The sequence below is a fragment of the Fundulus heteroclitus genome, chromosome 2, assembly GCF_011125445.2.
Source record: "Fundulus heteroclitus isolate FHET01 chromosome 2, MU-UCD_Fhet_4.1, whole genome shotgun sequence".
Lineage (NCBI taxonomy): Eukaryota > Metazoa > Chordata > Actinopteri > Cyprinodontiformes > Fundulidae > Fundulus > Fundulus heteroclitus.
In genome coordinates this window covers 39,409,900-39,423,647 of record NC_046362.1, presented here as the reverse complement: position 1 = coordinate 39,423,647, position 13,748 = coordinate 39,409,900, and the positions used below count along the sequence as shown (strand labels likewise).

Here is a 13,748-nt window from a genome sequence, read left to right as displayed (position 1 = left end):
AATTAAATAACACATTTATACTAAAGTTTGCTATTGCAGCTTTAAAAAGATGGGCATGTTTGAGTTTAAATCAATAAATCAATAAAATGTTATATTTGTTTCTTCACAAGAATTCAGCCTGTCTTAATAAATCATGACATAAAGTCAACAAAAGTTTATTGTAAACAGCAGTTTAAAGTATTACAACTTTTTACTGCAGCTTACATTTGTAGATTAATTTGTTTTCCTTATGAAAAAGCATAAAGTAGTTTCTGACTATTTTTTATTGGAGTGTAAAACATTCTAGTCTTTCTGTATATGTTGATGGTCTAATACAGGTAGACAGGAACCACACCTTTAATGGGGGGGAAGGGGGGGGGGTGTATCTCTGGTAACTGATTTATGGGGCTCTGCTGCCCCCTGCTGTTTCTTTCTGCTCCTGCAGGAGCGCTGACTCCGTGCAGGGGAGCTGCTCCTGGGCCAATGTCACCTCAGACAATAAATGCAGGCTGACAAAGACGTGATTTATTTTAACAAATGTATACGATTAGTTTAAATCAGTTCAGTTAAAGCTTTTCTCATAGAAAGTGCTACTAGCTGCATCCTTCCCCTTCCTACATGTTCCCCCTTCTATATGCTACCCGGGTTTTAATGACAGTTTATTTACACAATACATACAAAGACCAAAACTCTCTTTCCTACAGAAAGTACTCCAGACTCAGTGTTATCGCTACCGTTATCTATGCACATGTCCTTTTTATTCCTTATAGAAAGGAGCCTGGTTCAGTGATGGTTTCCATCAGTGGACAGAACCACTAAGGGCCTTAAACTATATTTCCCTTAGAAATACTCCAGGGCAAATTCTTCTTTCCTGGTTGGATCCATTTTTAGCTTTTTCTGACAGAAACCAGGCGCAGTTTGCTTTTCTCTCCCATAGAAAGGATAATAAAGGAGTAACTATAACCATTTATCATGATCAAATGGTTCTGATCCTAACTGAACTGGACTTTATGCTTTGCTGCTAACGAGGCACCTGAAGCGTTCTAAGAACCAAGAAAAACGGACCCACAAATGATAGCAAATGCGTTTATTCTGCTCCTTTAGATCCAGCTGCAGCCGGTCCACTGGAGCCTTCATGCCTGAAGAACAGGACCAGGATTCATTTAACCCGCAGCACATGGGTCCAACCCAGGCAGGCAAGTTTTAACAAAGCCGGGCTGATAAACGCCTGAAGAGGAAGATCCAAAAACGAGTCCTGGAATAACGAATCCAGACGGTATAAAAATAAATGCTATTCTATACAGGAGACGCTTTATATACAGCCGTCAGGGCAAAACGGGCCGCCAAGAACCTCCAGAACCAGCACAGACAGAATCATTGTCCCTGTAAAAACCCACATATACATAAAAAGGTTACCTGGGAGGAACTCTGAAAACATGAGCTTGCATTTTATTTTACAGACAGTAAACAGGATGGGAACACGTTAAGCTCCTGCAGTCAATAAAAACCTGCAAGGTGCACAACCATAAAAACATTTCAGTTTATGCGTGCAGTTTGGGAGGATTTGGCTCATTTCTGTCAGGGAACTGACTTTGGTTTTAAAATGCTTTAGAGAATCATTTTTAGAACATTATAAAGTTAAAGAGATCATTTGAACCTGATCAGATTTCTACATGGACGCTTCTTCACACGCAGCTCTCTAAGTGCCGTTCACACTTATTTCCTGAAGCGGTTAAACGGCGGCGGCGCCGGCCCACTTCCACCATGCTGCAGTCAGAACCAGACAGGAAACAGTTTGTTAAGCGGAGGGCTGGACGATATTCTGACCCTACATCCATCAATAGATGTACAAAAGGCCAACAGATCAGTTTCTATTCTAGCCAATCAGCATCATTCTGGTCTTTTTATCCTCCTAACCAATCAGACCCCGATAAGCTGCAGAGTTTAGAGAGCACGCATTCCTTTTAAGATTTAAAGTTTTTTGGTTAAATAAAGGCTTGTGTTTGAAGTCAGTGTTCTTTATTTAAAAAAAAAGTCATCAAATAACATCTTAAAATGGCCAGAGCTGCACTTAAATGATCAGTATCAACCATCTGGTTTCTATTTGTCCATACGCTGTTTCCACATCGTCCAGCCCTCGCTAAAAGTCACTTTCATGTGAGGCAGCTGCAGTAAATGATGAACCATAGCTTTGTGAGCTTGTATTAAAAATATATATCTTCTCTATGTACAACGAGGACCAGCCGTTGGGCTAAAGCAATCCGACCTGATTAAAAAGGGTTCTCTTTGTTCTCTTCCCTGGAGAGCTTCTCAGATAATTCAGTCACATAGAAACAAGCATCTTTCTACACAGCAACAACGCTAAACAACTGTTTGACTCTTTTTCCTGGTAAAGCTTCACGTTTTCATGGAGCTTCAGCCGGAGCTCAGCGGGGCAACGCGGCGCCGTCTGTCAAACGCTGGGCGGAGTGCGGGGGCCTCCTGCTCCAGTCCTCAGGGTCCGTGGAGAGAAGAGGGGGGGTCAGAGGTTGAGGATGGGCACGTCGAAGAGGTCACAGAGGCCTTCAGTTTCATCCAGGTTGTAGATGTAGTCATGGTCGCTGGGTGGAGGCGACAGACGGAGGAGAGGCGAGAACACTGAGGGTGACACAGATGAGAGCGCCGGTTACACACAGCGCTTAGCGGGCTGCAGCATTTAACAGAAGGAGGAGAGAATACGTCTACAATCATCAGGAGACCAGGGCTCCATCTGAATGCACTTAGCAGCTCCTGCCTCCTAGTTCCTGCTCCTGCTTCTAGTTCCTACCTCCTATCTCCAGCCATACTAATCATAAACAACAGGTGTGTTCGAAGAACCCAATTAGCCGGATGAAATAATCTTGGATGTCTCATTTGATCTCGGATGTCTTAAGCAACAAACGCAGAACGGGGCCCTGGACTCCATCCGAATATGTGTAATACCACCTCCTAGCTCCCATCTCCTGCTCCCTGACCTTTCCTGGGTCAGCAGAACTCCACCAGGGAGGAAAGGAGCTTTATATAATAACATGCAGCTTATAACTAAACATTATTCTTCATTTCTCACCTGAAATGAACGGTTTCTGCATTTCAGTAATTAAACCTGCTGTAGATTCAGATTCTGCCTATTTCTGCTTTAAAATCCATTTTCCCATCAAGACTTCTGATCTCAACTCTGAGAAACTTTCAGTTTCAGGAGCAAAAGTGTTTTAGAAGTTTGTAGGAAACACGAATCGTCTGGAAACCGACTTCTAGTGGCGGGAAAGCCGCCGCTTTGCATCATGGGTCCAAAAACAGGAAGGTGAGACGGAGGCGCCCGCCGCCTACATCTAGGAGCAGCAGATGGAGAAAGATGGAGGCTATCTGAACCCTTAGAGGAGAAAATGACTTTTTCTGTGTGAGATCCTGAAGATGAGGATGACGATCTTCATCATGAGGGAATAAACGCACCTTCTGACGACATCAGGTCGTCCAACAGGTCCCCGGTCATGATCTCTGCAGGAACAAGAACATCTTTAGTGACTGCAGAGGAAGGCTTCTCTGTCAGACTGTAGCTGGCGGATCAGAACCGCTGCACACACCTTTAGTTGGGTCGAACATTTCAGAAAGTTCTTTGGGAAAGTCCAGAACTGGAGAAACAGAAGAAGACATTTCAGCTGCAGACCTGAAGGTTCCTCAGTAGATTAACCATCATAATCACCTAAATGTTAACACTGAACCCTTTAATCCCCAAAGACTCACGCTCAGACGGATCCGACTTCACGGGTCCAAACGGCGCCGAAGGTGCCGACCCGTCCAAAGAGGCAGAAGACTGCAGCTGCTGAGGCCCGGCGGCGGGCGTCTCCGCCGTGGGGGGGAGCTGCACGCCGCTCGGCACGTCTGAAATAAAACAGCAATAAAACCGTCAGCGTCCGGACAGAACCGGGCGGTTCTGACGCGGCCCGCTGCTCCCTCTGCAGCAGCAGACCTGGTTCTGGTTCCCTAAGATCACGGTGCAGGCGTGTGGACCTAAGGTCAGACTTTGACTAGGCCGCTGGAGGTGTGCATTCATGGCTACAGGGAAAAAGTTCTGATCAGGATAAGAACTCGGGTCCATCTGGACAGCGACGCCTTCCAGGTCCAGATTGTGACTTTTCTGCACAATAAATGTCAATAAATTCAGAAATAGACCTACAGGCTGCTGCTGTGTGCAGTTTAGAGCTAAAATCCTACTTTATGTAACTGCAGTCCTGATGAAACGCATTTCTAATGTAGTTTATATTAATATTACATTATTTATGGGGCTATAAACTGTTATCGTTACAATATCTGGTGATTAAATTAAAGTGGACTAAAACTCTGCCATCCCTGATCACCCCCTCGTTATTTTCTCAGCTTATCTTTGAGCAAATTAAATATTTACAGAAAGCAAAGAGAGAAGAAACATTTAAAGTGGTTCTGACCCAGAACCGGGTTCTGGAGCAGAACCACCACCCGTCCTACCTGGAGCTGCAGACACCGGCGTTGTGGCAGGAGCTGCTTTTGTGGCTGAAGGGGTTCTGGGGACCTGGAGAAAGGAGATAATCATGGTCACAACAGAAGAGACACGTTTCAGGTCCACCAGAACCAACATTTAGGATAAACGAGGCTAAATGTGAAGAATAACGTCATCTTCTCGTTCCATCAGCATCCAGGCAGATTTTATTTCACGCTAAATCTGGACATAAAGGCACTAAAACAAGATGGCGCCACATGGTGGCGCCGTCTGAGGCTCCAAACGTCCCACAGACACCAGGAGGCGTTGGGGTTAGCAGAAGGGAAACCTGTGGGTCCATCACATCAGGTTCTGGAAGGATTTCCTCCAGGAGACATCAGCTGGACTTTTAGAGCAGGAAGTCAAGGTTCTGCATGACGTCTGCAGTTTGCTGACGTCATGCAGAGCCGTCTGATTGGCTGCTGGAGGCTGTTAGTCCTCCATGCAGCCGTCTGATTGGCTGCATGTTTGTCAATTCAATTTTTATTCAATTCAATTTTATTTATATAGCGCCAAATCATGAAACATGTCATCTCAAGGCACTTTACAAAGTTAAGTTCAATCATATTATACAGATTGGGTCAGATTATACAGATTGGTCAAAAATGTCCTATATAAGGAAACCAGTTGATTGCATCAAAGTCCCGACAAGCAGCATTCACTCCTGGGGAACCGTAGAGCCACAGGAAGAGTCATCTGCATTGTACATGGCTTTGCTGCAATCCCTCATACTGAGCAAGCATGAAGCGACAGTGGGAAGAAAAACCACCCATTAACGGGAAAAAAAACCTCCGGCAGAACCGGGCTCAGTATGAACGGTCATCTGCCTCGACCGACTGGGGTTACAGAAGACAGAACAGAGACACAACAAGAGAAACAAAAAAGCACAGAAGCACACATTGATCTAGTAATCTGTTCTACATTAGATGGTAGTAGCGGGTGAGCCGTCTTCTCTGGATGATGTCACATCCAGGATGTTGTCATCATGGATGTTGTCCCCTTCGCTCTCTCCCTGATGACTTTAGTAAAACACAGCGTGCAACAAAACCAATAAAAACAGCAACATCTGGACCCTGCAGCCTGTAAAATGTTACATTTGTTATTTCTGTCTTTCTTCCTGACTTGATGCAACCTGCTGGGTTTCCTTAGAGAGGAAACTTTCTGACCAACCTGGAGGATCTGATGGAGTCTGACTTTAGAAAGAGCCTTGAGATGATGTTATGTTAATTTTAGCTATAGAAATAAAATGTAACTGAGTTAAATTGAGCTGCAGACAGACAGCTGAACAGGAGGAGCTGTGGTTCTGTTCACCCGCAGCCTGAAGCGCTCACATGAATAAAGTTCATTTCAAGCATATTTGTCCAAAAAGCCAAGAGGAGAACCTTTGAGAGAGCAGGAGGCGTCTGGGAGGTAGGTGCTGGTGCTGGCAGGCTGTGGAGGACGTCCTCTGGAGGTGGGACGGGTAAAACCACAGGAGAGGCGCTGGACGGGTCCTTGTTGACCAACAGAACCTCGATGGGACCAGACGTGCTCTTCAGGCGGATCTGGTACTTCCTCTGTCCGTTGAGAACCTGTCCACAGACACTCAAGGTCAGTCTGGAGCATAAAACAAGGCGTATTCAGGGCTTAACGGGTCAGAACAGCGCCGTACGAGGACTCACGATTTCTGGTACCGGTACTTCTAGCTGGGTGCCTATGGGGGCCCGGATAGCCAGGAGCGTGTCCCCTGGAGGAGAGCAGGTGATGAGGGACAGCCGGCATTTTCAGACACAATAAAGGCTTTTTAGACCTAAAATGTGAATTACCTTTAAATGCTCCACAGAGGTCTTCATGTCTGACATACGCCATAGTTTGACAGGGTTAAGGTTTTAATCTGGAACATATCTACTTAATATAGAAGGACATGCATCATCATTTTATTCATGTCCATATCTGAGAGGTAAAAGCAGAAGTTAGTGGAGAGCGCAGCCTAAATGGATCAGCCAGGACAGAAAGAAGCTAAAGGAGTGAGAAGTCTGCAGCTGCAGTTCATGATTTATCTGTTCAGGAGGAGAAAAGCTGGAGACACGCTGAGTTCAGAGGATATCTAACCCACCGGCACCCTACAGACCGGTTAAAAAGCGTTCAGCGCAGTCGGCCGTGATTTACAGCCATGAATGAGGGACAGAACCAGAACAGTTATCTGACTTCCTAACATGTTAGAGCCGTGCCTACAGACACAGACAGGTGGGTGTGACTAAACAGTCAGAAACATTTCAAAGTTACCGGGAACCTTTAATAGTTCCTGGACGATGACCGTGGGCCGTCTGAAGGATATGGGCTGTTGCTGGAGTCATCCGTCACGTTCTTGATGCTCTGCTGGACCCAGACTTTCTGCTGGTCCAGCTCGTGTTCCCGCAGCGCCAGGTCATCCAGCTCGCTCTTCAGGTTGATCAGCTTGTCTGCTATCTCCCTGGTGTTGCAGCCGGGGCCTACACCCCTGAAACATCAGCACAGCTGCTCATGCAGAGGCACAGACAAAAAAACATGCTTCTGGCTCCTCGTCTGGCTTTACTGCAGCACAGGCTGCAGAATAAAGAGCCGCTGTAACCTGAGGCTGTGATGCAGATCACCTCTATACGCCATTAAAACATTATGAGCATATAATAATAATAATAATAATAATAATAATAATAATAATGTTCTGTTCCTTTTGTCCTCATTAGGCTTCCATGAAGAAAACAGCAGCAAAGCTGAATCAGTGTTCAGCAGAATGTGTCGTCCAGATATTATACAGAGGAAACCTTTTACCATAAAGACACTTTAATTTATTAATTTCTACGTTAGAAGTCCAGCAGTGAGGTGAAGATGTTCTCAGCTCATCGCTTAAAGCCACCAGCAGCAAACATCTAGTCAGATTATTCTGATCAGAGGACCGGCTGGAAGCAGCAGAACCTAAACGGCCGTCATGGTTCTCACCTGTCTGGTAGCAACAGGTACCTTTCACGTTTTCACTGGTACCCGGTACTAACGGTACCTTTACTGTGTTTATGTAGTAATAAATGTTAATTAATAAAATTAAATGGACCGAAACACGGCACCGCTGGGTTTGACCCGGCAGCACCGACGGGTCGGTACCTATAAAAGCCCTGAACTGGTACCATCCCTGGTCTCCAGTTCACCTGTGAGGCTTTTGTTGCAGCCATCAAATTCAAAATGAGTGAATATAAAGTTGATCAGTTTGGTGTTTGTTTTGCATGCAGGTTTAAAGGGATTCATAATGATTATATTCTGTTTTATTTAAGTTTTACACAACGTCCCACTCCACTGGGAGGCGGCTTTCTGTCGGGTAATCCCACAATGCAGCAGCGTGGAGATGTTGGCAAACAGCTTTAATTTAACTAATTAATCATTTCCAACTGTAACACAGACAGAAAGGCTGATGTGCTCCAGGTGAACAGAGAATATTTCACTCCCAGCTTTACTCCATCATGATAATCAGACATATTCTGCTGAGTTAAAGGGCAGAACCTGAAGAACCCTGCAGCAAAGGTGAACTTACTTCCACTGGATGCTGTTCTTAGACTTCTTCTCGATCAGGCCGATGCCCTCCAGGACGTTAGTGATGTCATAAATGCGTCTCTTCTGCCGGACGGCCAAGGTGTCGGCAGCCTGCAGACACAACAGACGGGATTCACGGTTCACGGTCCGCTCACCGCCGAGGCTTCAGCTGATCATCACCGAGGCTTCAGCTCATCACAGCCCGCCGTGTGTTCACAGATAAAGACCACATGTCAGCCGCTGATAACAGCCGTCACTTTATCATCTGCTCTGTCACCGACCGTCCACCCAGACCCAACCAGGAAGAGAACCCGGGTCAGAACCCGACCCGACTCCAGCTGAGCCGGTTCCAGCTGTCCAGCCTGCTGGGGAGGGTTTGACCTCGCTTATGAAAGGTTAGCGCCCACTAAACTAAGTTACCTCCTGGTTCTGTTGGGACAGTAGAACCCAGCAGAACCAGGAGGCTGATCCCGCTGAACAAGTAGCAATGATACTGAGGCGTTTTATTCTCAGAAAAGACGTTTAAACACCAGCAGGAGACAATGACACAGCAGCAGGTTGACCTGAAGGAAACCTCCAGAGAACATGCAGATCTAAAAGGTGAGAACATCGTTAACCAATCAGTGAGCTGCTGCAGGGTTCCCAGTCTGTCACAGACCTGCTTCATCCTCTGCTCTGTTGCTCAGTGCTCAGAAATCTAGACGAGGGCTGAAGGCACATCCTCTGATGGCTGGAGGACGTTCTCAGCTGGCGCTCCGCAGTTATTTCCCCCCCGCTGCTGATCCAGGTTCTTCATCATCTCTGCAGAACACTAACCGTCAGCCAGGGCAGGACAAGGAGACGTTCCAGGTCAGAACCCGTTCCTCCAGTGGTGCAACAGCAGCTAGACGCGTCACAGGAGGAGCTGGTAGGACTGACATGGTTCAGGGTTCAGCAGTAGAGATCGTCAGCCAGGACCAGCATCTGAGCTCCAGCCTGGACCACCAGCTGCTGATGAGGCTAACGCTGGAGCTACCTGGGACAGGGACGACCGCAGGCTGTTATCTAAGGAAAACCTGACTGTTTTAACATTAATCTATTCATTTTTGATTATTTATTGCGTTGAACGGCGTGCTGGTTTGGTGACCTATGAAGCAAACAAATCAGTCAGTGAAAGTCTTCTGGGTCCTTAACGACTCTCAGCATCATCACAGGTCAGGTTCTGGCACCAGGAAGGAGACCTTCAGGTGTTTGTTCTAGATGGAAGCTCCCTGGAGTCCTGATGTGATCTGATAAATGTGATTTTTGTTGTTTCCACCTCTCTCTGGCGTCCCTGATGCGTGCAGACGCTGCTGCAAAGTCCTTCCATTCAGATATCCACATCTAGAAGGTTTAAAGAGCTGCAGCTATCACAGCATCCTCCCTCACTAGTGAAGCACGTTTATTTCCACAGAGCCACGCAGCAAAGAGCGTCACCAGGAGGGGAACCCACTGATCACACAGCAACGTTTAACTTTTGCTCCAAAGTTTACAGGATCCCAGAAATACAGCTCAACAGGCGAGTTTTCTGCTACTGCCCACTGCCGGTCAGCTGGCTGAAAGCAGCTTCCTCACTTTCCCTTCGCTTACAGGACATCTGTGAAAACCACTGGACTGAAACTACAGCAGCATTTACCTGAGCAGGTGCTCCGACTCTAACGAGTAATAAAAGCTTCTTATGGCTGATTTACTACATTTACTCTATAAAGAGGAAATCAGACAAATAAGCCTCATATTCTATAAAACGCTCAGGTCTGACAGCATTATCCAGCTGTAATAACCAGTTATATCTGTTATCATTGCCTGTTAAATAACTAAGCGCTGCTGTTATTTACATACAGGAAGGTAACTAGTTAATATAACCAGAGACTGACGACCAGCACTAACTAGTCCCAGAGGTCCCTCATCACACAGCTTAGTTTCTAACTAGTTCCGCTGCTTCTCGTTAATTGCTGAGAACTAATTAGTGCAGAAATAACAGAAAAACCGCTCAAGTGTGAAGCAGCGGCAGCTTTAGCCACCAGACCCACAAAAGCTGACCCACTTTCCGGGCTGCCGGTCCGCAGGGGGCCGCCTGCAGCCGCCCGCTGCTTCCAAACTCCGCTGCCAGCTTCCGCCGCGGTTCCGGCCCGCAGAACCAGCGCCGGCGGTCGGAACCGCGCCGGTCCGGGTCAGCCCGAACCCAACCGGAGAGCCCTGTGGCGGCGCTAGGCTAGGCTAGCAGGCTAGCCGCGGTCGGGCAGCGAGCCGCGGCGACATGTGCTGGCCGACAAAGACCCACCGCCTTCAGGTCCAGCACGCCGTCCTTGGCCTCCTGCAGCAGCGTCACGAACTTGGTGGTGAGCAGCCCCAGGCTCTTCTCGTGTCGGCTCGGCGTCTGCGGCTGCAGCGGGTCGGCGGCGGCTGCGGGGTCGCCTCTGCTACTGGCCGACTCCAGCTCCATCATCGCCCGGGACCAGCTCCGCTTCCCCGGCCAAGACCAGCCAGCGAGCCCGGGAGCAGCACCGTCGACGACCGCGGAGAATCAAACCGAAGCTGCCGGGCGGTGCGAGGGCGTGTGTCGGCTTAGCGGGCCTGGATCCGGGCGGATTGTTCCATAAAACCGAGCCGAACCGCGCGGAGCGCCGTAATTCAATGGGCGAGCGGTCGGCGGAGAGCCGTTGGCCGCGCTAGGCATGCCGGGAAGGCTCGGCGGCGGCGGGGAACGTCTGCAAATGTGGGCGCCGCGCGGCCAGCGAGGAGCGAGCCGCCGCGAGCGCTGAAATAAACACGATTCACGGCACTAAAGAACTACTTTACGGCAGTTAAATACTTATTGTTAAGCAGCTTTAAAGTTGCCTTTTTCGGACGGATGAACGAGAGTTTTTTCGTCCGTTCGTAGAAATGTTTTTTCCCCACGCACCCTTACCCACTCAAACGTAAAGAACGCGCCCACTCCACTCAGACCTTACACGCATGCGCATTTGACAAATCATGTCAAACTGCCGAAACTATTTATAGAATATAAAATAGTAATGTTTTTTACTTAAAAAAAAAAATCATTCAGGCCTGTTTTAACCCTAATCCTCAATGTGATTTATTGGGATTTCATTCGTCACAACAACCAAAGTAGTTCATAATGGCAGTGAGGGGGAAGAAAAGTTATTCGTGGATTTTTAAAGTCTTTACAAATTCAAATTTGAAATGTGTGGTGTGCATTTGTATTCAGCGAACAAGAGGAACGTTCCACAAGTTCCATTAAATAATGGCAGGTACCAGTAGAGGATGTGGAAACGTAAGTAAGCATAGGAATGGACAATAAGCTCTCCTTTACATCACATTTGCAGTATGTTATAAAGACGTTAAAGATAAATTTAGGGTTTCTGCTGATAAATAGATGTAGCTTTTCTCTCTCTTGTTTTAATGACCTTCCTGCCTGGTAGATTGTGTAAATGAATGCACCTGTGACCTGCTACCTCTCTGCAGATGCTGCATGCTGTCCATCATGGAGCGCTGAGCTTCATAACGGGCTATAAATGCCTTACTCACCTGTAATTTATGTCCTCAGGTGAACTAGCCGTTAGCATCGAGCCGTAGACTCATGCATTGGTAGATTTTCATCTAGAAAGCCGTCCCTGGACTGTCAGCAGCTCACCTGTCCTCATACCTGTCACTCAGACAGTCCATGCACAGACGTTGGTCCACTAGTACCATCAGAACCTGGAAGCAAGCCTTCTGCTGCTCTGCCCGTCAACATGGACCTCAGAATCTGAAACGATCCACTTTGATCCGTCTGGGATGATTTACATTTATTTTAAGACAAAAACAGAAATCCTCTCATGCAACTTCCTCAATGATCTCAATGAGAAACCTGCATTAAAAAAGGCTAAATAAAAATATAAAAATGATAAAGACAGCAGTACTTGGATTTGTTTCATCTGAAATGATTAGCCTTTTTGATATAAAAGGTTTTAAAGATGTTTTAATTTGTGTCATTGCCTGGCACAGTAATCTGTCTCTAGCCAATAAAACCAGACATGCTCCCTGTTTAAGGCGGCTGGTCGAGAACTCGGCTCCAGGCTGATAACAGGAAGGTGCTGATGAAGGCATCCTCTGCCCTGTTGTGCTCAGACCTTCCTCTCTTTAGAGATTTTTAACTTCTTTCTTCTGGTCGTCAACATAATTTGGTTGCAGTGAAGACCAAGAGACACAGGATCTGTTTCTAACTGCCGCTATTCTTATGCCTAACAACATGAAACCATAAGCATCAACGCTTGTATTGTTCTACATTGCACTGTTAATGCAGACCAATGCAACTTGAGCCATTCTCTTTTTTTGCTTTTTAAAGAACAAAGCACATGCTGTTTGATGAGTGGACACGCTACACATCACATTCAGGAAAATGTGAGATTACCTTTCACTTTTGGCCCGCTTCATTGCAAAACCACCTTTCTCTTCCTGTTGAATCAACAGTCTTTACTGTCATTATGTAACCATGATGAAATTTTAGCCTGGTTCAGCCTGATGACAGATCAGACCTCCACATTCTCAGGTCTTCTGCAGCTCAGCTTCTAGCAGCTTTTCTGCCAGGATTTTCCTGGATTTAGCTCCATCCATCTTCCCATCATCTCTCACCAGCTTTCCAGAAGAAAAGCATCCGCTCATGTCATGTTCAAAGCTTTGGATACTGTTATATATATAATAATAATAATTATTAATAATAATTTTATAATTCAGTTTTCAAAGAAATCTCAAAGTGCTACAGAGCAAAGAGCTAAAAACAACCCCAGGGATAATGCAAAAATTAAAAACAGCATTTTACAATCACAATTAACCGAATAACACAAATAAAATCAAAATAAAGTTTCTAAAAGGCTTCTTTAAACAAGGATATCATCAGGCTGGAATATAAGTTAACTTAAATATGTCAATAGGTAAAGAAAATGGTGAATATACTAGGACTGATTAATTTTAATGATTTATTTGGTGGGGGTGGGTCTAAATAAATGAATTAGAATGCAAACCATGATACTTTAAAATAATGAAATAGAAAATAGAAAAAATAAATTATGTCTTTGGAAAATTCGAATCGAGGCACCAGGAACAGTAATCTGGTCTCAAGATGTACTGTAAATTGTTTATACGCTAGTTTTAGAAATGCTAATAATTCAGCACATGGAAAATAATGTTAGAGCAAGAAAATTTGAAAGTTACTTCAACATTATTACTCAAGTAAAAGTAATAAAGAGGATGCAGTTAAATTATCCTTAGAAGTACATTTGCTTTGTGTTTTCTTTGTGTATATATATATATATATATATATATATATATATATAAAAAGAAGGTTCTGGGTTCAAATCCAACCCTGGGCCTTTCTGCATGGAGTTTGCATGTTCTCCCTCTGCATGCGTAGGTTCTCTCCGGGTACTCCGGCTTCCTCCCACAGTCCAAAAACATGACTGTTAGCTTAACAGAGACTGTTAGGTCTCTCTAAATTGTCCTTAGGTGTGAGTGTGTGCGTGAATGGTTGTTTGTCCTGTCTGTCTCTGTGTTGCCCTGCGACAGACTGGCTACCTGTCCAGGGTGAACCCCGCCTCTCGCCCAGTGAACACTGGAGATAGGCACCAGCACCCCCCACAACCCTATGAGGGATTAAGCGGGTCAGAAAATGGATATATATATATATATATATATATATATA

The 13,748-nt window shown here is 45.9% G+C and overlaps 1 protein-coding gene across 1 annotated transcript; it reads right to left on the bottom strand.

Annotated features, from left to right (window-relative positions):
* Positions 1–1,973: 1,973 nt before the first annotated feature.
* e2f4 (E2F transcription factor 4) lies at positions 1,974–10,959 on the bottom strand. Its single transcript, XM_012870269.3, has 11 exons — positions 10,350–10,959; positions 8,052–8,161; positions 6,828–6,989; positions 6,316–6,359; positions 6,172–6,236; positions 5,893–6,081; positions 4,480–4,543; positions 3,739–3,876; positions 3,579–3,626; positions 3,448–3,492; positions 1,974–2,616 (listed from the first exon to the last, which is right to left on the bottom strand). Exons 1-11 carry the CDS (start codon positions 10,512–10,514, stop codon positions 2,501–2,503), a joined length of 1,146 nt encoding a protein of 381 aa, XP_012725723.2. The 5' UTR covers positions 10,515–10,959; the 3' UTR covers positions 1,974–2,500.
* Between the last annotated feature and the right edge of the window lie 2,789 nt (positions 10,960–13,748).

Coding starts and splice junctions, on each gene's coding strand:
- e2f4 (XM_012870269.3), bottom strand. CDS start 10,514: ATGATGGAGCTGGAGTCGGCCAGTAGCAGAGGCGACCCCGCAGCCGCC. Junction 8,162..10,349: donor GCGTGCTGGACCTGAAGGCG/GTGGGTCTTTGT, acceptor TTGTGTCTGCAG/GCTGCCGACACCTTGGCCGT. Junction 6,237..6,315: donor CCTCTGTGGAGCATTTAAAG/GTAATTCACATT, acceptor GCTCTCCTCCAG/GGGACACGCTCCTGGCTATC.